We start from the raw sequence: 20,725 nt of genomic DNA, 5'->3' as shown, positions 1-20,725 counted from the left end.
TGGGCGGCGGGCCGGGCCCCGGCGGCGGCGGCGGCCCGGAGCAGGAGGAGGACTACCGCTATGAGGTGCTGACGGCCGAGCAGATCCTGCAGCACATGGTGGAGTGCATCCGCGAGGTCAACGAAGTCATCCAGGTGCGCCGCGGCCTCGGGGAGGGGGCGCCACGCGGCCCCCCGGGGGGCTCCCCCAGCTTCGGGGGGGTCCTCGGCCTCCCCCACCCCAACCCCCCCCGCTTCCCTCAGTTCGCTGCCCTTTGTGCGTCTCCCAGCCGGGATTTCTTTCCTCTTGTTATTAATATCACCGTTTTGCCTCCCCCCCCCCCCCGCCGCCCGTTTACCGGAGGCCGGGCAGCGGTTGGCCGCTCTGGAACGGGCTGGCTTTGGTGCCCCCCCCCGTTCTAACTGTGGCATTTTAAAAACGAAGCAGGGCTCCAAAGAACATCCGCTGTCTTCTGATGAGCGTATCTAATCTCCCGGCTTTTGTGCTGTTGGAAGAAATTCAAGCCACTGAGGCTATCTAGCATCCCTTTCTAAATATTTACAGCTGGATTTTGCTCCGGCTTGCACTAAGTTCCTGGTGCCGTCTGCTTTTCTTGCAGGTGACCAGAGTGTGTGGGTTTTCTTTTGTTTCGGTTTGCTTGGTGGTATTCAGAGTTACAGCGAGCAAACAGAAAACACTTCTCCTTACCCAACAGTGTGAACAGTAGTGTGAAGGTATTAAATTTCTGAAGTAGTGTGAGGAGACTAAATTTATTGATACTACTTAACAAAGGACACCATCCCCCCAAATCAGTTGCTTCCTAGTTAGGTGTACTTCCAGCCTTAAATACGAGATGCCTCAGTGGATGTTTTTGCCCAGCTGCCCTGTGCTCTACAGTGACTCCGTGAGCAGCCTTAAAATGTGGCTGCATGTGCTGAAAAGCCGCTGCAGTTTATGGGGAGCTCGATGCAAACAACTGCCTGAGTGTTCACCTAGGAAATGAGTAAATGGCAGTTCTTCAGTCAAATTAAAGTTTATAACTTTAATAACAGTACTGCACACGTAAGGCTTATAAAGGAGTCTGGCTCGATTAGCTGATTATGAGAGCACTCGGCTAAAGAAGATCTCTTGGTTACGTATGGATATTTCCTTGCTCCCAGTTATTGATCCTAATGAAGGGAAATGGAGATGTGCAAATGGGAAGTAGGCATGCAAACACTTGGTGAAGTTTTTAACTCTTTGAAGTAGTGATTAAAATGGTGAGTGTGTGTATAATGACTAAGACTGTGAGAATCATCACCTGCACTGGTGGTATTGGGCAGGCTCAACCATTTGTCCCAGTTTTGAGTAAGCAAAGTGGTGGAAATGTTTCTGCTGATGAGGAGTATTGAGCATCCCGCTCCTGTGTGTCCCTGGCCTGACGAATTCACCTGTGTGTTTTTTAGGAGCTGACTTAAATGAGGTCCTCCTCTCTGGCCCATGCTTTTTCTTCCTTTTTACACTGCCCTCGAGCTGTAGAACTTGAGCACTTGGCCTCAGCATAGCAGAGCTAGTAGTTAGAAGTTGAGGGAGGTGGAGGCCCTTCTCCTGTTCTTGCACCCAGGGTGGTGGTGGGAGGCCTGACCCTTCCCTGAATGGCTCTGTGGCGCTCTCCAGAGCACAGGCAGTCTGCAGGAGCTCCGTGGCTGCTGCTTTAGGTCTTGGTGTTAGGTTTGTGGTGGCTATTCCTGGTTTAACAGGGTGCAGAAGGCCAGTTGGTTTGGAGTATCATGGGTCAGCCTAGGACCTAACATCAGCTCAAGTGCTAGGAGACATCAGAAGAGGGTAGAAAAACATTAACTTAGTCCAAATTGCTTTGAAATGGCACCTTACTGCTACTGGATTTCTAGTCTGTTGGGAGGTAAGTGAACTTAATTCAGTCAGTGCCTCAGCATTTGCTCATCCTCACTTTTCTTGCTTGTGCTGAAAGCTTCCAGGGCTCCGTTCTGTATATTTCTTGTTTTTGGCGCCCAACCAGGATTACTGCTGCTGCTTTTCTGGTTCAGTAAACCTTTTCTGGACTCACGTTGGCTCAGGATCCTGCTGCGGATCCTTGGTTGCAGTCCTGTGATTCACTTGTTCCAGTCTAGAACTGGATGGCTTTGGTCCCTGCGTATCTAAATTCGGTTCCTGATACCAAATGATAACGGTTGCAGTTGCCTGTTGCAGAACTCAGGAGCTTATTTGTTACCACGCAGAGGTCCCTGATGTCCAAAAGCTTCAGTGGTAGGGCCTGTGCCCTCTCATCAGCGGAGGTACCAGTTTCTTGTCAGAAGTAAGTCATGAATAGGGTTTTATTTTTCAGTTGATTGTTTTGCAGGTGCAATGAGAAGAAAAGGTATTGGTGAGCCATGAAGCATCTGCAAGGGGGGTACCTGAGCTGCAGATACAGCTCCCTTGTGCAGGGACTTGGGCCTTTGTCCCTAACAAAACACGGGGCCCCAAGACCGCTTATTAGCTGATATAACTACCAGTGGAAGGAGTTTAATTAAATCTATTTTCTCTTCCATGGAATCACTTCCCAAATGTGAGCTGTATAAGAACAGCCCAAAGTTCTCAGGACAGGGAGTTGACCTGAGGAAGGCTTTGCTGAAGTAGTGGCTAACTTGGGATAAACTTCCTGGCTATGAAGCGTGTGATGTGTGCTGGCAGCAGGTAATGTGCATGTGAAGATGGCTGCTCAGTGCTGAGCTGTTACCTTTTTCTTTCACTTGGCCATCTAAGACGAACTTGCAGTGAACTCAGGAGGTTTCAGGAACTCAAATACTCAGCATGTTTTGCATTGACTCTCTCTTGTCTGAGCATAAGGGGAATATCAGGTGCTTAATGATGATTTTTGCAGGGTATTTGGCATTTTTGCTGATAATCTAATTTGACTTTCTGTGCCGCATGGCAAGAATTCCCCTTCTCCAAATGCAATAATAGGGGCATGAATAAACCTCTAACCTTGCGCTGTTGATTGGCTGAGATGTTCAAACCCCACCTCAGATCCAAGTATCGCTTCCATTATATTGCTATAATTACACGGAGTAGAGAATCATTCCACAAGTTATTTTGGTTTTAGTTGTCAAAGTCAATGGGCAGACTTCTGGAGTGTTTTTTTTCCAGCTGCTGGCGGAGTAACTGACTGAACAACTGCAAAAACCTAGACATAAAGGTTCTGGTAAACAAAAGGTGGTCTCCTTTGAAAGGCATTTTCCCACAGTTGGATGTCGTCCCCGTGTTCTTCCTCTCCATACTTTGGGATGAGGGATTGTCCAAATAAGTTTCTACCGTTTCTAAGTTTCTACAAATAAGTTTCTATTAAGTCTCTTTTTTTTTTAATATCAGGCTGCTATTTCTGTCTTTGCTGTAGATTTTCTGAAAATAAACTTGGAAATGTTTAGAATAGCATGTTTATTTCTACTCTGAATAGAGCACGTGATGGTGTCTCTCTAGTCTTGCTTGGCTCAGTGTTTTTGCCTTGTTGCAACTTTGGTATTTCTAAGTTGGGTTCATTTTCTGCTCTCGGTCAGCTTTTTCTGGAGTGTTTGACATCACTGTGGCTTCACCTGATGACATTTGTTCTTTTTGGACTTCAGCAGGGTTAAGCATTGGAAAACTGTCAGGATTAAGTCTGAAGGTGGGTGATGACAATTAAAACAAAGCACAGAAAAGGGAGCTGAGCCCTTGCTTTTTTTTTCTTTTTTTTTTTTTTTTTACCACCCAAAGCAGTACCCTGGACGCAGCCAGGTGTCGTGCCTTGTGAGCACATGAAACCCCCCTGACTTTGGAAAGAGACTGAAGCACCGCATCTCACGCGACTTAGTCTAGCTCAGAAATACCTTTTCTCTTTCCTGCAGGCTGTGAAATGAGGTTCTGCAGGGTAGAACAGGTGATGTGCAGCATCAGAACATTTATACTGAATACCGGCCCTTGTTTAGGGGACCAGGCTGGATAACTTCTTGAGAAGTGAGTATCCTTACCGGCTAAAGCGTTGATGATACAATCAGCCAAAACCCCAGGCTGCTCTGAAGTTCCAGCTTGTTGAAAGGGGCAGCTTTTTTTGTGACCGGGGCAGTGCAGTTTTCCCCAGAACACTGCTCTGCGATTAGTCATGCTCTGTTACAGCAAGTGTCAGTCCAGCGTGGCTTGGGAAGAGCGCTGTTATTACACAGTGGCTTCTCTTGCTTGGACAAAAAGTGCTGATTTCCAGTCGTAACTTAGGAAATCTCCCAAGCAGTGGTGTAATTCAGTGGTCTTGGCAATGCGTTCAAAATACTTTGTCCAAAATAGGAATGACTTTCCAGCGAGCAACAGGCATCACTGCTGTCATCCAGGGCTGTGCTTAAAACTGGATTTCGTGTTAGAGATGACATCTTGAAAACCCCGAGTGCTTGAAGCTGCTTGACAAGCATTAGGTAGGAGTCTGTGGGAGGAAGCACTTGAGGCTGATGCTGCTTGCATTTGGGTCTGCTCGCGGTGCCTGTATGAGGTGAGTTTGCAAGGCTCTGACTTCTCTTACTGTGTGGTTAGCTATTTGATAATAAAATTCAGTTGGGGCCCTGAATGTTATGATGCTGGAAGGAAATGCTTTGTTAAACTCCATGGTTCTGTCACATGGCGTTTATAAGGTGTTTCATTATCGGAGGAATGCGCTTAATGTTTCCAAGGAACGGAATGAACTTTGTTGTGACAAAGCACTCCTGAAATCTGCTACAAGCCATCGCTGTAAGGCTTTTGGAAATGACATCCTATCTGTTCCCTGGCTGCTAAGATATGGAATTCTGAATATAATAAAGTTAAAAAACAAAACTATTATAAACTTCAGAGTTACCAGGTCCGTTCTATCTGCTAAGTCTCCAGAGTAAGCTAAAACTCATACTTAAATGACCCACTTGCTTTGTGCTTTAGATTTGTTTTGTTTTAGGCCAAACATAAATCTCATGGCTGGCCAAGAGTAAAAACTGATGGCATCCCAACAAAGCAGCCGTCGCTCAGGGGGCCGTGGGTGCAGATGGGGACTGCTGTGTCCTGGGGACGTTTGCAAAATGAAACTGAAAACACTTTGTTCTGTTTTTAGTTACTTTTAAACATTTGTTTATGGGGCGGGGGGGGGGAGCAACAACAGATATGTGCAGCCATTGGTATTCCCTGTGGGTTTAATTTTAGTTAGCAGAACCTTATGTGCCATGCAAAGCAGAAGTGGTGGTTCTGCTCTAAATCAGTAACTGTTGTGCCCTGGAGAAGTCCTAACTGAGACTGCAGCACTCAGGCTCCTTGATGTGAAACAATAGCTGTGCTAGAAGCACGTTGTTCAGTCGTATGCAAGCTGTGGTTTCCTACCTATCTGCTTATCCCGAGCTCTCACTCCTTAGTTTCAGCCTTGCAGGAATTTAAACTTCATAATAAGAAATGAAGCTGGACTTCTGATGCTTTCAGTGTTCCTGTGGCGTGGCATGGAAGTGTAGGGCAGACCTGTGCCTATTCAGAAATACTTTGCATACTTGCTTAGTGCAGTTTGGCAAGCAGTATTAGATTTAAGAGCACGGTGCGCAGAACTGCAGTTTGACAGTGTGTGCTTCTTAGCATGAAAACTGAGACCTGGAAGACTTCAGCTTTTGTTTGAAGTGAGGCTGTAAGCTCATAAATTAGAAGTAGCTCCCTGTCCAACACCTCCCCAAGCCCCCCTGCCACCTGTTGAATTTTTTCAGTTCTGAAAACAAGCTCTCTTCTGCCTTGCTCCGTGCATGAGGCAGAGTAAACAAGGAATTTTGGGTCAGCTGTGATGGCTCTCGCTGAACTCTGAACTGTGCTCTTCTTAAGATGAAAGTCCTGTCGATGTCATTCAGTCTGCACCTTATATGTTCTGGGTTGTGCTTCCAGTCCTCTGGAGTTAGAGGGATCTAAAAATACTGTAAGTGATGTTTCCTCTTGCTTGTGGCCGTGTACCCTGTGTTATTTGGCATCCGTGGAGGTTGGGAGGCTTTTCTCTGTAGGTGTGTAACGCTACTGAGTGTCATCAAGTCGCTCTGGCTTCTGCAAGAAAATTGCAGCCTCATTTATTGTAAAACGCACGCGGCAGGTTCGTAGCTACTTGGTGATGCCAAATGGTGCATTTGAGTGCAGCCCAGAATACAGATGTCTGCGTGTTTGATAAAGGAGCTCATGTAGGGTACTGCAGGAGGCTCCAGCGTGAAGGTGAAGTGACCAACTCTGAGCTGGAACAAAAATTGTGGTTTGTAATCTGATGATGGAAAATCTGTTGATACTTCAATCTGCACCATCCCAGGTAGTTTTTGGTTGTGAAAGTTGAACGTCTTGCCTTTTCCTGGCTCATATTTGATTCCTCGCCTTGCTTTTTAGCTTTTGATCCCGAGCTGTGATGGAAATACTGGCTTAAATGAATGCATTGAGAACTGCTATTCAGGGCTTCCTAAGAAGCTGAGTTTCATCTTAACTTAGTTCAGCAGTGTTTGTGCTTCACAAATCAGAGCCTTTTAGAATTTGAAATGTCCTTATGACTACAGACACTCTTTCAAAAGAGGTCCCTTGTTTACATGGCATAGTAATGCTGAGTAATTGGTTTTGGTATTCAGGGTAGTAAGAGTGCTGTGGAGTACAGTGGTTCACGCAGCTAGCTGCACCAAGTCCTTCCTCTGTTTGCAGAGGCTGAGATCTGCAAATGCCCGGAATAATTTCAAATTCCACGTCTTAGACAGATATTTTCAACAGTATCGAAGTTCTCTGGAGCAAGGAGGAAGCTAGTAAGCTATTGAGAGACTTTTTTTTCAGGGGAAAAATAAGTGCTTCTTGTAGCTTAGGCACCTGCCTCTGAGCACTCTGGCTTGCCTTGTGCAAGTGTGGTGGCATCGTGGTCCCTTTTGGCAGCAGCACTGGTCTCGCCACCTCTTTTAGGCAGTGCTTGAGAGCTGGTGGGAACAAAGGAGAGCTCGGTGAGCGGTGGTTTCTGGCCATGAGCTAACAGAACTGGGGTGGTAGCCTCCGTGCCTACCTAAAGCTCTGCTTTGTGGCCTTTCCCTGAGCTGCTGATGGTGCCCACTTGCTCATGCTAGCGTGTTCAGTTCCTTTCTTCCAGCCTTTTTTAAAACATTATTGGGTTTCTACCTTCCTCATTTAAAACTTTTACATCCTGTAGCATGATGCGGTGCTTCTGATTTCCAGAGATGGCAAAACACTGAGACAGGTGGTGCGAGGAGCCTCTCTTGGCTGTCTTGCTTCAAAACCAGGTGTTCAGTGAAAGTGATTGTGGCTGAAACATGAAGTCGAAAATAGAAAGGAGAAAAGTTTGTTTTTTTTTTTTTTTTATAACTTGCTCAATTTGTTGAGGGTTTGAGGTTCCCGCCGCATTCTCGGACGTCATGAACGTGCCTCTTCTTGTGGAGAGAGGGTGCATGTTAATTTACAAAAGACACGGCTTTGATTGCTTTGTAATTTGAAGAATTTGGGAGCTGGAGGGAAGTGGTCTCCAGCACTAGGAATTCAAAGTCTGATCGTTCGCTTATTGCCTTCATAACATTTTGAGAAAAATTCCCTGTGCTTGATAGAATAATGTTTTGCTTGTTGCTTTGCCAGGTAAAGGATGCAAGCCCTTAACTCTGTTTTCCAACAGGTGAGCAGGGTAGAGTAGGAGCACTTGCTGAGGGATTCTGCTTGGGCACAGCTCAAGTCGTCTTGAAGTGTAGAACGCATGCTAAAAATGCAGAACCAGGTTTGTATGGTTGTACCTGGAAGTAGTCAGCTGGTGAAACAACTGACTGCCTTGGGTGTTAGCGCCAGGATGTTCAGTGTGTGTATCGACACCTGGAGACTCAGCTTCCGTGGCCTGTTTTGGGCACATGTGTAATGATGGGTGCGTACGGAACTCCTCAAAGAGCTCGGCATCTGTGGTAAGCGCAGATTTCCTCTGCAGCTGATAACTTCGGATTGCATGTGTTCTTGTGTAACAAAGCACAAGTGTAATTGGCATTCCTTTGTCGGGCAAACAAATGTGGAGAGGGATTGGGGGGAAAATAGAATTCTCATGAGCAAATGGTCTCCCTTGCACTGCACTTCCCTCTGCGGGAAGGGTAACGTAAGAAGTTAACTCTTTAAACTTTACATCCAATTCAGGCTCTGGGATCTACAAATAAGAGGTGGAAGGGAGTGGTCTGAAAACACAAAGAGTTGAGGACCAAGCAGGGAGTGTGTGTGCCAGATCCGTGTCTTGAGGGGCCTAGGGAGAAATCTCCCGAGGCATCTCAAGTTCAGGCTGCAGAACAGGGAGTGACAGCACTTCGCTGATCAATGCATTTCAAAGCTAGAATGAACACCAACTTCTTAATAAAAGGATGGAAGAGCACTCCAGCATGTAGTCAGCATTTCATTTCTCTTCCGGGAGCTCTGACAAGTTCTGGTAAGCCCAGGCAATGAGTCCTTGCCTTACAATGAGAAACGCAGGTTCTCGTTCTGCATTCCTCAATAAACGAACCCAATAGGTGCTATTAATGTGAAATTTGTTTTCGTGTGAAGTGGAAGTCTTCAGGGTAAAATCCCACCTGGTGTGTGCATACAGAAGATTAAGTAACAATTTCTAATTACTATGAAGATCTGATGAACAAACATGTCTGACATCCTTGTTTGGGTAATTAGTAATACTTCTGTGATGACTTGAAAGGCTCTCTGAGCAACTTGGGTTTATTCTTCAATTTCATACATATTTTATGTATGCATTAGCATGAGCTCTAACAACCCTTCTCATACTCAGCTTTATCTTATTTGATAAAATGATACGTTTGAAGCTTCCTTATTTGTATTGCTAAGAGGTGAAATGAACACCTAAAGATATTTTTGTGTTGGACAGAGATAGCTGGTATTAAGGGCGAGTGTAGTTAGGTATGACACTTAAGTATAACTTGATAAGGTCTTAAACTATTGCGTTTAAGCAATGAGATAATTTACTTCCAGTTGAGAAATCTGTGCTGTGTATTGCAAATGGGTTTGAAAACTGTATAGAAACTGGTATAAATTTGGAGAAATTGTTAAAATTACATGCTTCTTGGCCTGCCGCCTTAATTTCTGAATCTCATCTGCCTTCTCATGTTAATAATCCGCTTTGGGGGTCACTGTTTGGGATCGAGCCTTCTATCTCTGATGTTGACTTTTTTGGCTGGGATGATGCGTGCTCTGCATGTGAATGATAAGGACAATTTGGAGATGCACTAAGTGCTGTTTTTTTAACAGCACCGTGGCTTGGAGGAGTTCTCGTGGGTGCTTTGTAGGCAGCTTATGGGAGCCTGCAGGGCTGGGCGCTGTTGCTGCCAGGTTTTGCTGTGTTCCTTAGGGACCCTTCAGCAGGCTCACAGCCGTGCTAACAGAGGATGCTTCTAGGAGGAGATCGTTGTGCAGGGACCCGCATTGCTTTTTGGGGTGGCTGATACGGGAACTGTCTGAAGGGAGGGTGCCTGGAGATGTGCAGCGGTTGGAGGCTGCAGTCACAGGTGTGAGTGTGTCTTGTTCGAGGGTGTGAATGAGCACGAACAGAGGAATTGCCAAACTCTTCGTGCCTCCAGAATATCCTTTCTTCACTGGTGGCTTCTGTGGAGGAGAGTTTTGAGGTGTCAACAGGCACAATCACCCCTCCAGTGGAAGTTTTGGCTTGAAAAATGGGATGTTGCTGGGGCTCCGTTTTGCTGGCTATAAAACCAACTATGACTAAATGAGCAGAGTGTGGTAAATAAACTGCAAAGTCATCAGTAAGAAGTGGTCTGAGCTAGAAGAGGCTTGTTGGGGAAAGGATGCTGGCAGGTTTTCCTGGTGCAGATGCAGCTTCTGCCAGAAAACAGTGCTTTTGCAGGTAGAGCTTCTTTTCTGTGGGGGGAAGTGATATATGCTGTAACCGTATCTGCTCTGGGGCTTTTGCCAAGGTGAGAATGTTGCCAAAGATTACGTCCCCAAGATGCACCGGCAATGACTTCCTGGGCCTGTCAGCTTGAAAAGCACTAAGATCCCTAACTTTTATTTTGTGTTTTTGTGCGACTTGAGAGTTGTAGGCTCTGCTAGGGGAGACTTGCTTGTCAAGGTGACATCATGTGTGTGTGAAACCACACTTGGCCAGCAGATACTTCAGAGGGTTTCGTTCTTCCTGGTTCGCGTCGCAGTTTGGCGAGACGTCTGTCTTTCTGCCGGCTGCTGCAGAGGTAACGCACGGTGAGAGGTGGCAGCAGCAGCACCACGAGGAGATGAAGTCAGCCCCAGCAGTTTTCTGCTTGAAAATTACGGTGTGTGTTGCTGTTCTGGTGAGCGGCGAAGGCTTTTCTCTGCCCACCCGTGTAGCACTGAGTAAGTGTGTGCTGCTTTGAGCAAGGGATGCCATCAGAAGCAATAAGGGCTGGAGGGGAGAGATACGGAGCTTTTGGATGCTCACCAAACCCAGACCTGGGGAAGGAAGATAAGATGGAAGGACGTTAAGGATTTCTCCCTAAAAATTTGCTTGTGAAGTGCTGCCAGTTAAACATTCTTTTGCGGAGTCCGTGTGTATCATCAGTCACACTGACTCTGACAGGCTTAGCGGCTGCGTACCACCTGTGACCCTGTCTCAAAACTTATTTGAGATAACCCAGCCACTGCAGTGAGAGGTGGTTTTGTATTGGGGTGGGATTCGTTTAGCTTTCGTGGTAGATTTTTAACTCATTGATTTTTGAGTGCTACTTGAATGCTGCTCATTGAAGTGATTTTGCCATACCATTTTCTACTCGCTGTGTACCTTCTCTGTTGGAAAATGTTAATTGCAATGTTCTGAAGTGGAAGCCTGGATTCAGGGCACAGGCTGCACAGGTGTGGTACTTCATGATATTGGAGCAGTGAGCATTTCCCCGTGCAAGCACCTCTTTGTGTGTGAGCATGCCGTGATGGTATAGGTGTTCCCCATTGGTTCCTGGTAAAAGCAGATGGGAGACAGATTCCCCAACAGTTTCAGACACATTTGGGCTGAAAATCCCTGGGTTCTGATCCTCTGCTTGCATGCTGTCTGAAGGCAGCTCACTCTTTCTTTAATAATCATCATCTGGAAGTACTGTTGAGACCAGGAAAAGGGCAGGTGGAGATACCAGGGACCTTTACAGAGAACTTGCAATGCTTAATCCAGAAAATCAATTAGTTGGTATTGTTTTCTTGGCACATGTTTGAGCCTACAGGCAGATCTGCTATAGAAATTGTCTACAGGAAAACAAGCACAAGTTGTCAGGAATTTGCGTGTTGCTGCGATGGGTGTCAGAAAAATGTTCTCGTCCTCTCTGCCTGACTTCTACTAAACACTTTAAGTATGCCACGGTATTGTTACTTCTTTAATGGATTTATTTTTTCTCCCAGAAAATCCCGTCTTTTGACATAAAAATACGGTAGGATACTCTTCGAGGAAGGACTTTGGTGCAGGTACTTTGTGGGATAGACGTTTTTCAGTCAGATTCAGCTCTGTTCTAGCATGTAGATTTTTAACGCAGAATAGCAGATCTTTGGGAATAAAGTGATGGGTTGGTTTCTTTGAGAAGAACATGTGAAATGTTCCTGTTTTGTAAAACTGACATAAAAAAACGGTTTCATAACCATTGTGCGTGGTTGTACAACTGGTGCTGTACTGATTTCTTCCTGGGGTGAAGTCCAGTTTCTGACTTCTTCACAGATCTGCTGGCAGCATCCTTCTGAGGCAGCAGAACTGCCTGTTGAGTGCTGGAGTGGTTTAATCAGGTGCTTAAGCAGCAAAAGTGAAGTTGTGTTACCCAAGGGCACACACAACCCACGGAGAAGGCCCAGCTATTACTGACCAGGGTCGAGGCAGCCTGCTCCTTACGTTCGGTGAGCTGCTGGGCCTCGCGGAGCTGGCAGAGCAGCGCCTTTGCTACCTGATGGGGGGGAAGAGTGCCAGGTTCGACTGAGATGTATTGAGCCCAGGGAATGGGTAAAGTCCTGTGGGTGAGTCTGGCTCTGGACCAGAATGCGCAGTGCTGACTGTGGTGAAAGAGCAAAATTAATGTTCTGATACATGTTTGAGGGAAGAAAAAGAAGCAGGGACAGCTTTTTGTGATACCTCACGCTTCTGTGAAATGATTTAAAGGAAAAAGCATTTGTACAGCAATGTTCCCTTTCCAGCTTTATTCCTTTACCACCTTCTCCCTGTGCACAGGCCAGGTTGTGTGGGTGCCATAGGCAGATCTGAGCTTTCCCAGCAGCAATTTGTTCCAAAGTTGAGGTGGGCACCCGGAGAAGACAGCATTCCCCCCAAACCCCAATGTGTTGCTTAGGGTTGCTTCCCCTTTATCCACTTGTTGAGTCGCTCGCCTGACCTGTGCCAGTTCTGTAGTCTTTCCAACCTTGACTAATAAAAGTTTGTTTATTTATTTTAAAGTGGACTCTGTAATGAAAGTAGGGTTAGGTCCCCTCAGCAGGCACCTCCGTCAAGGTCTGCCTCGCAGTAAGGTGGCTTCTGGAGAAAGGAAGGCAAGCTGTTGCTTTCACCTTCTGGCTGAGAAATGAGCTTTCAGGATGATGCTTTCTGGGATGGATGCTCAGGTTGCTCATGGGATGATGGAGGAGAAGAGTGGGACCTCTGCAGTAATGTGCATCAAATCGTGCCTTGATAAGCTGTCAAGCCTTTAGGACCAGAGGATCTGTCAGGAGAACCCAACTTAGACATGTCCGGCACGTGGCTCTGGGCAGACTGATCTCCCAGACAGAAAAACTTGCTGGGAACAAGAAACTCTCTTGTCCAAGTTGTGCCGAATCAGCTGTCTGGCCTCACTGCGATCCTGGTCCCAGAACTGGTCTGGGTTAAAATAAAGCAGAAAACCCCTTCCCCTGGGTCAGTTCCTTCGTCTGCTTCACTTGTAGCTGTGCAGGCAGTCGTGCTCCCGTCACGGAGAGGTCAGCGGTTGCACGAGCTTGTGTTGCTGCCAAAATAAATACTTTCAGAGCCGCTTCTGGTAGCAGTGGGATGCAGCTGCTTCAAAGCAGGTTCTGAAGAGCCCATTTTACTGCTCTGCCTGGTCACTGTCCTGTTTGTTCTTCCAGTCAAAGGTACTGTTGTTGCACAGGCACTGGAAAGGGTTCAGGAGGGCTTTTTCCATTCTCAAAATATAAGTTTCTTCTAAAAATGCTGCTCTTTGCAGTCTTGTTGCAGAGCTGGGGGGTTGTGGTACCCCTTGCCCCTCACTAAATTCCACTGCTGTCATTCAGGGTCATTTCTTTTCATGGCAAAATAAGCTTTTGTATTCTTCTTGAATGAATATTGTTCACTTTCCTTCAAGCTCCGTGCTGGTGAATTGCCTTACTGGTTTGAGACAAGAATTGAACCCATAACCTTGCATCTCTTCTAGGCTGTGGGACTAAATGTCTCGATTGCTGCTGCTTTCTTTTATTGAGGTGCTTGCTGTCTAGAAGAAACCAACACTTTTCCTCCGTGTTTGGCACAATTGGATCCATTTGCAGTACATTTACGTGAACGGTGCAGCAACTGGTGGGTCAAAACGAAGTGGAGTGGGGTGAGAAGCTCTGTAGTGCAGGCTCATAGGGGACAAAAGGGGAAAAGCTGAGCCTGGAGGTCTGGAAGAGCAGTTCTGTGTAACAGCAGGAGGGAATGGGGCCGAAATACACGGTGTGGACAGTGCTTGTGGCAGTGTTACAGGATGGATGAGCAGGGAAAGTAACTGCACCTTGTTGGTGATTTGGGAACCAGAGGGCTCTGAGTGCTTTTTCCGAATAACCATCTGTTTCATTGATTTCTCACCCTAACAGCAGCAGTGCTGTGAGGCACGAGATGTTGGCCAAAGCTTTGGCCTGAGGGGGAAGGTGGTGGTTACCGAAGACCTGACCTCTGCCTCGATGAACCTGTCGGTCCTTTGCATTCAGAACTGCCAGAACTATTTTTGGGTTACGTATGGAGCGCTTAAAATCACCCCTTCTGCAGCTCAGCTGCTGCGCCGTGTGCTGTTTTCTTCCTCGGCAATGGGAGACTTTAAGGAGCCACCAAAATAGTAAACTGAACGAATTATATGGAAATGATGCCACCACCTTCTCCTACTCTTTTAAGGCAAGTCTTTGCGAATTTGTGAGTGGGAGGCAATGGGTTGAACAAACCCATTCTGAAGCACACTCAGCACCCGTGTGCTCCCACTCCGGTTCTTTCATTATGTCAGCTACAGTCGCTTGGCGGCAACTCCGGAAACCATAGACGTGGCTCGTTGCTTGCACGGCTCTGCTGAGCTTTTGCTCCCATGTTGGGATTTCCTGTGATGGGAGACCCCAGAAGGAGCAAAATACTGGGTGTGATGCTGCCTTTGGGGAAGGGTCCCGTTTACACCCAAAAGCTGGAGTGAAAGGTTGTAGAAGCCAAAATGTTCTTCATACAAAATGTGTGAAATAGGGGCTGACAACTTCCCATGTCCTATTATCAAACCTGGCAGAGAAGCAAATGAAGGTGAAGCACTTAAAGACAGCCTCCCTGCTCGTAGCCCACATGTGGTTTTAAATCTGCGTTGAGCTGAGCTGGTAGTGGAGCTTCTGCAGCCATCAGATAGCCAGAACTGCCCAGAACACCGAAGCGTGGCAAACCCATCTGCTCTTCTTTCAGTTAGAAGTATTTCAGTGTGAATGCAGTTCTTGCATTTCTGAATTTGCTAATTCATCCCGGAGTTGTTGCTTGAGGATTTTTTTTTAATTTAAAAGCTTTGTTAGACAATGGATCTTTGTTGTGGCTCTTAATCATTAACCTGAAAACTTTCCAAAAGCCTCGGAGAAAATGTGAAGCAGCTGACTGCTTCGATTTTGTCTCTTGAACCAATTAGGTGGAGTAATAAAGTTTTCTCCAAAGTTGCTTTTTATTATCTTCCTCTGCTAAAAGAGCGTATGTTCATCAGCTAGAACCAATCAGTAAAGTGCAGATAAAGAGGTTACTACAAGCTGAAATCTTCATATCAAGCTGCCATTTGGTGCCAACGTGTAATGTTACTAATTTAATAATTCTGGAAAACTTAATTTACAAAATTAGAGATGATGTGTGAAGGGCGATTGATGAGATGAAGTAAGCTGAGGGAAGCTAAGGAGATGATCAGGAGGCAAGCTGAAGTTGCTGAATGTGTTGGGGGAAGTTGCAGTAGGTACCAGCCAGAGGACAGCAGTGCTGGGTGGTGTTGCAGGGAGGTAGCCTGTCTTCAAGCTGAATTGCCTGGAAATGAAAGGAAAAGGGGAAACTTGAGTGATTTGGAGCTGGATTATTTGAAAGGATTGCTTCAGTGTGGTTGTAGGATGCAAAGGCCGTGTCCTCAGTGGGTGCATAGAGATAAATAGTGCCAATTTCTTTTCTTACTTCTAACAGGCTTTGGAAGCTGAGATCTCTCTGGTCCACGTGCGTTTGCTGACCTGGCCCTACAAACCATAAGATGGCTCAAGGCAGAAAGGTACCTCCGAGTAATCTTCCCCCTGGCCGCAGGGGACAGAAGAGGTGGAGATAGTGGATGGGCAGTGGTGGGCTGACAGCTTTAGCTGCTGTCCTCATCATCTCACAGCGGCACTCACGGTCTGTCTGTAATGGAGCCAGGCAACACTGGGTTACACCAAAGCTTTCTAGGGCCTTCTCGGAGCTCTCGGTTGGTGGTGTTAAAAACTAGTAAGTTTGAAGATAAGCACTTCAGGAGGTCCTGGAGGTGCTCAGCACTTGTCTCATCTTCCCTTGTCTGTTCCTGAGGATTTTATTAAGCTGCTAGAAAAGGGGTTTGTGTCAGTAAGATTTCCTGTAGTTGTCTCCTGCAAGAATAGATGTGAATGGATCTTCACAAACAAAGGGTGCTCTGCACACGTGTAAAACAATGCAGACCTGATGATGACAGCGTTACTGTAACGTGATTCTGGCTAAAAGCTTATCTAAAACACTTCCAACTCTGTTTATGTCTAAGGTTACCTGCACGGGGCTGGGAGACACGCAGATGAAGAGCCGTGGTGTTAGCAACAGCTGGTGACCTGGTTATTGCAGGACTCGCTGCTGCCGTTCGCTCTGTCATTGCCGGACTGAGGAAGCAGCCGTTTCGTGCCCGGTGTGCTTTGTTGGCTGCCCTGGCCTGGAGATGGAGAGGGAGCTCTTGTCCTTGAGGAAGCGGGCTCGGTGTAAACCTGGTCAGGTTTGAAATGAAGGCTTGTTGGGTTGTGGTGGCATTAATGCGACCGACTATTGCCCGCTTGTGTCTATCAGAGGTGACTCAGGTTAGGACATGCCAGCCTACGGTCACCCGGAGAGAAGCGTGTGGTGCATCCAATGTTTATCCTAGCCATCATGAGACCTACAGCTAAGGCAAGCCAGAAATCTCCTTAATTTATCAAGAAATCCTTCAAACCTGTTCATGGGGAGGTGACTGTCACTCCACCTGCTAACGTAAGACATGTCACATTGGTCAGTTTTGTTTGTTTCTGCGTCCTTCCGTGGTGTGCGCGGCGATGCAGCAGCAGGAAGCTTTGGTGGTGTTTGATCCTGCACGTGCTCGGAGGGCAGCTGGAGTTTCCACTTGGTGCTCTTCTGTTGGCAAACTCTGTGGTTTTGGCTGATTAAATATTTACAGTGGTGGTGTGACATGCTGCCTCCTTACTGGAACACATGTTGGTTGGTTTCTTTTTCTTTTTTTTTTTTTTTTGGAGCAAATGCTCCAAACAAGCTTGATAGTTCCAAATAGGTGTAGTTTTGAACTCCTTTAGGCAGTCCTGTCCTTTTTCACCAGCGTGTCATGTGTCACCTTCAAGCACAAGTCTTTGCCCTCAACTGTCTGCCCTGAAGCCTGCTGGGTACCTTCTGCCAGGGAATTCAAAACACGGTCTTGTGGAGTTTACGTGCCTGTGGGAAATAGCTGTGGATGCTGCTGAGGCTCAAACCATTCATAGATGTGCGGGGCTTGGGTGAAGCCAGTGTTTCTGGACTGTCTGCTCTGTGTGCCAGAGCAGATTCATAGAAAACCGCCCTGGAAGCATTATCAAATTCATATCGATGCACAGAGTCTGAGAAAGCCACTGCTAATGGGAAATAGATGCTGCAGTTAGGAAGAAAATTGTTGAAATGCCAAAGCTGCCATGATTAAAAAACAAAACACAAGCAAAGCCATGAAATGGGAGGAAACAAAATGAAGAATTTATCAATACCAGGTCTCAGGGAGGTGAGAGAGAACTCTTCTGGAGAATGCGGTTTAAGATGAGTTGTTAAAATGGTTTTTATCTGCAGTGAATGCTCAGATTGGAACAGCAGCTTACTCTAAGCGTGTGCTGAGAAGCTGAAGTCTGAAGTATGCTTTTGTCTGTAATAACTGCAAGAATTAACCGTGCAGCTCGTCTTGACAGATGAAAACATGAATGGATCAAGTGCTGCAAACTGTCATTCAGCAAATTATGCTGCTTGGAAATTCTGATTTAAGCTAGTGTCCCCATAATCTTCAATTCATAATTCATTTATAGCATTTACATGCGTCCATGTTCCTCCTTCCAATTTGTTCTTTTCTTTCGGTGGCAAAACAAATGTATCTCAGGTATTTGTGACCAAGCTTCTAGTTCCTCACATTCTGCTAAATCAGGGAGTTTTATTTCAGTTTGTGATGTTGCTTTGGAGAAGTCCAGATCTGATTTCTGAACCTTTGTAGGGTTTCCCATCCCTGCGTCTCCTGCTTGCATCAGTGTGTCCAAAGATGCCAGTATAGCTGAGAACAGTAAACGTAAATATCTCTGCTGAGCAGCAGTAGTCAAGTGGAATCTGTTTGAAGCAGGTTGGGACTTGGCTGCTTTGTTAACCTAAAAAAAATCCCTGCTGCAAGACTGCCTGCATTTCTCTGTGGGAAGAGCATTATTCTGAGTGTTTTGTTAGCTAGCTAGTTGTGACAGCGAGTCTTTGAGAGTGCCCTGAGAATTCCAACAAAATGGCTGCTTTCCTCGGGTTTCAGTTATATCTGGATATCAACAGGCTCGCTGCCCCGAGCTCTAGGCAATCTTCCTGGGCTTGACATGTAAAATTTAATAGGCGACTGCTGTAAATTAGGTCTGCTGTTTCAGCTTTCATCAAACCACGTCTGAATGGAAATTGAACGTTTGAATGTGTTAGCTTTTCCCTAGTTTACCATCTGTTTCTGGCTGCTTTACTTCTTTTTCTCGGTAAACAGAAAGCACCCTTTGTAAAAGCCTGCTTCTCCGGCCGCAGCTCCGAGCCCGAGCGGTAATCCCGGCTGAGCAGCCTCGTAGCCTGTCTGTAAGTAATCTTCATGGGGTGACAAACACACAGCAATCCTGGGTGAGAAATGAGGAGCCTGGCCAGTTTCGGGACCGAAAATGTACCGGCGCTGTGTAACCCAGCATCATTTGGGAGTTAATTCCCCCAGGTGCCCGGAGCACGGCTGAGGTCTCTTAGCGGCCATGCTGATGCAGGGCTGCAGCAGAACTGCTGTCAGAGCAGGGTTTTGGGTGATTTTGGTGCCATTTTAACCCATCCACAACTAAGCAGGTGACAGCACATAGCTGCTCTGCAGCAGCTAACTCCTTGGGGTAGGTGCCAATGATTTACCCCAACCAAAGCTGCTCCCCAGTAACTGGGAGCAGTGTGCACATGCCAGCAGTTAACGCTGAGCAGCTGTCACCCGGCTCCTTGCAGGTGCGCCCAGCCTTTGGTTAGAACAGCCCTTAATGCCCGAGGTTTGTGCATTTGTGTTTAAGGGAGGTTTGCATTGTGCAAACCAAGCCTCTCATGGCTGCCTCCCTCCCTGCGTGCCGCGGGCTGGATTAGCTGCGTGTGCAGCCTGGGGGCAAGGGCAGAGCTGTGTTAATCCTCCATGTTGCTGAACAACCAGTCAAGTTGTAAATACCCCATCTTGGATGGGGCAAGCAGCTGTTGCTGGTGGGAGCTTGTGATGCTGCTAGTGGTTCCTTTTTTAAAGAAATAACGGTGAACAAATCCTGCTGCAGCTGAAGCCCACCAAGAGCAGCGTGTTTGCGTTACAGTCCACCCCGCCAACAGCACTCCTCTCTGAAGTGTAATCCTATAACAACACGCTGCTGGTTTGTGTGCTGTCGCAGTGGAAAAACAGCTTTTTTGTGTGTGTGACACTGGGATGTTTGGGGCATCTGATCAGGGGAAACTTGTCCTGCAGTGGCTCTTGGTTGGGAAAATGGACAGGCCCCAAATGAGATGTTCCTGTTCTTCGCAGCTGCGCGTCCTTTGGCGAGCGGTGTTTGCTGGATTTGCCTTGCAACACTCGATAATCACCGCAGAGCAATTGAGTTCTGTGTTAGCACAGCATAACTTATCCTCCAGAGCGAGGAGAACTTGTCTGTCTGCCTCCTCTGAAAGAGAATACCCAGGCTACTGCATCCGGCACCTCTTAGCCTGCAAAGCAATGGATGGGTGACCCCTGAAGCCTTAATGCTGCAGCCAAGGGGGCTGCTGTAGCAGAAGTCTTGGGGTTAATTTAAAGCGCTCGGTGTTGTTGCTTGAGAAGTTAAGAAAATGTTGCTTTGTTGTGCATCCTTTTGGCAGATCTCTGGACCAAAGGATCCTTGTGGCTGAGGGGGCCACGCGCTTTGCTGCCTGAAACTTGTTTGTAGCTCTGGATCGCAGGTGTGGGTGGTGGGCCCAAGGGATTAGATGGAGTGAGCTGTGCATGGTGTGAGGCTGGTGTGTTTAGTGGGTTCCCTGGTTTGGGGCAAGATTTGTTCTATAGAAAGAGATTTATTTAAAAATAAATGTTGTACTGACTACTTGGTGCGGGAGACTTGAGCTGCTTTGTGGCAGGGCTGCTGTGAAACACTTTTCCTTTTTAAAGGGGGCTCTGTACTGGCTTAGCGCATCTCTTGCATGGGTTACGGCTCCAAGCTCACATCCACATTGCATGTGCGACCTGTTTGGAGGGGGACTGGGGGCCGTGTTCACTGTAGGGAGTGTTTGGCAGTGCTGACTTCTGGGTTTTTGGCTGCAGACTGACTGTCACAGCTGTTTGTGGGGCTCCACTGCATCCTCTAACCTTTTTAAAGCGGTTTTGCCTGGGCTTTTTAAGCTGGAATATTTTTTTCATTTGGCCTTAAACAAGCCATGTTGGCATTAATAAGGCTAAGAACAGGCTGAAGAGGGAGAGGATCATCACTTTTTACAGCATAAATTGCAAGACTAGTTCTTTGTGTTCAAATTTTGACTCTGGGGCTTTATTTCAGGGAACATTTCTGATGTTGTCACTGCTGGAAGAAGCTGTCCCGCTTGTCCCTGGCTCCTTATTTCTGCCCTCTCCCTTGTGCTGATGCAGCTGTCTGTGTAGGCAGGCAGTAAAGCAGAGGGTGAGGAAGGGGTGGGATTGCTGCTTTGGGCAGCGGCGTTGGCTTCTGGCAGCTTCAACTTGTAGCTATAGCCTGCAGGCTCAGAAAAGCACATTGCTATTTCATGTCCTACTTTTCAACAGCTTCAGTGTCCATTGAAAATCTGCCCTCAGGCAAACTTCCATTTTGGTGTCGAATGGCAGAGGATGTGCACCCACTCTTAGGGTGCTTGCAGTTGCGTGTAAATGGTCCTCGGCCTGAGCCGAGACAGCTGGGATTTAGGGAGCTAGGGCACAGTGCTGGGGTGTAACAGAAGCTACACGGGGTTTCATCTCGTGTGCCCAAAGCCTTGGCTGAAGATACAGACATAGCTGGAAGAAAAACTTGACTAAAGTGAAAATTGGCTTTTATTTGT

At 46.9% G+C, this 20,725-nt stretch overlaps 1 protein-coding gene across 1 annotated transcript in view; it reads left to right on the top strand.

Moving 5' to 3' along the window:
• Positions 1 to 20,725, top strand: part of ARIH1 (ariadne RBR E3 ubiquitin protein ligase 1) — a 69,712-nt gene that overhangs the window by 14,429 nt on the left and 34,558 nt on the right. Inside the window, exon 2 of the mRNA XM_035336158.1 lies at positions 1 to 134. This exon is cut by the window's left edge and continues 1 nt beyond it. Coding sequence (XP_035192049.1) covers positions 96 to 134 — 39 coding nt within the window. The 5' untranslated portion in view covers positions 1 to 95. The remainder of the gene's footprint in view (positions 135 to 20,725) is intronic.

This window comes from Oxyura jamaicensis, chromosome 10 (assembly GCF_011077185.1).
Source record: "Oxyura jamaicensis isolate SHBP4307 breed ruddy duck chromosome 10, BPBGC_Ojam_1.0, whole genome shotgun sequence".
In the NCBI taxonomy this organism is placed as follows: Eukaryota; Metazoa; Chordata; class Aves; order Anseriformes; family Anatidae; genus Oxyura; species Oxyura jamaicensis.
Note: the sequence above shows the minus strand (reverse complement) of the source record. Positions and strands in the feature narration are given on the sequence as shown.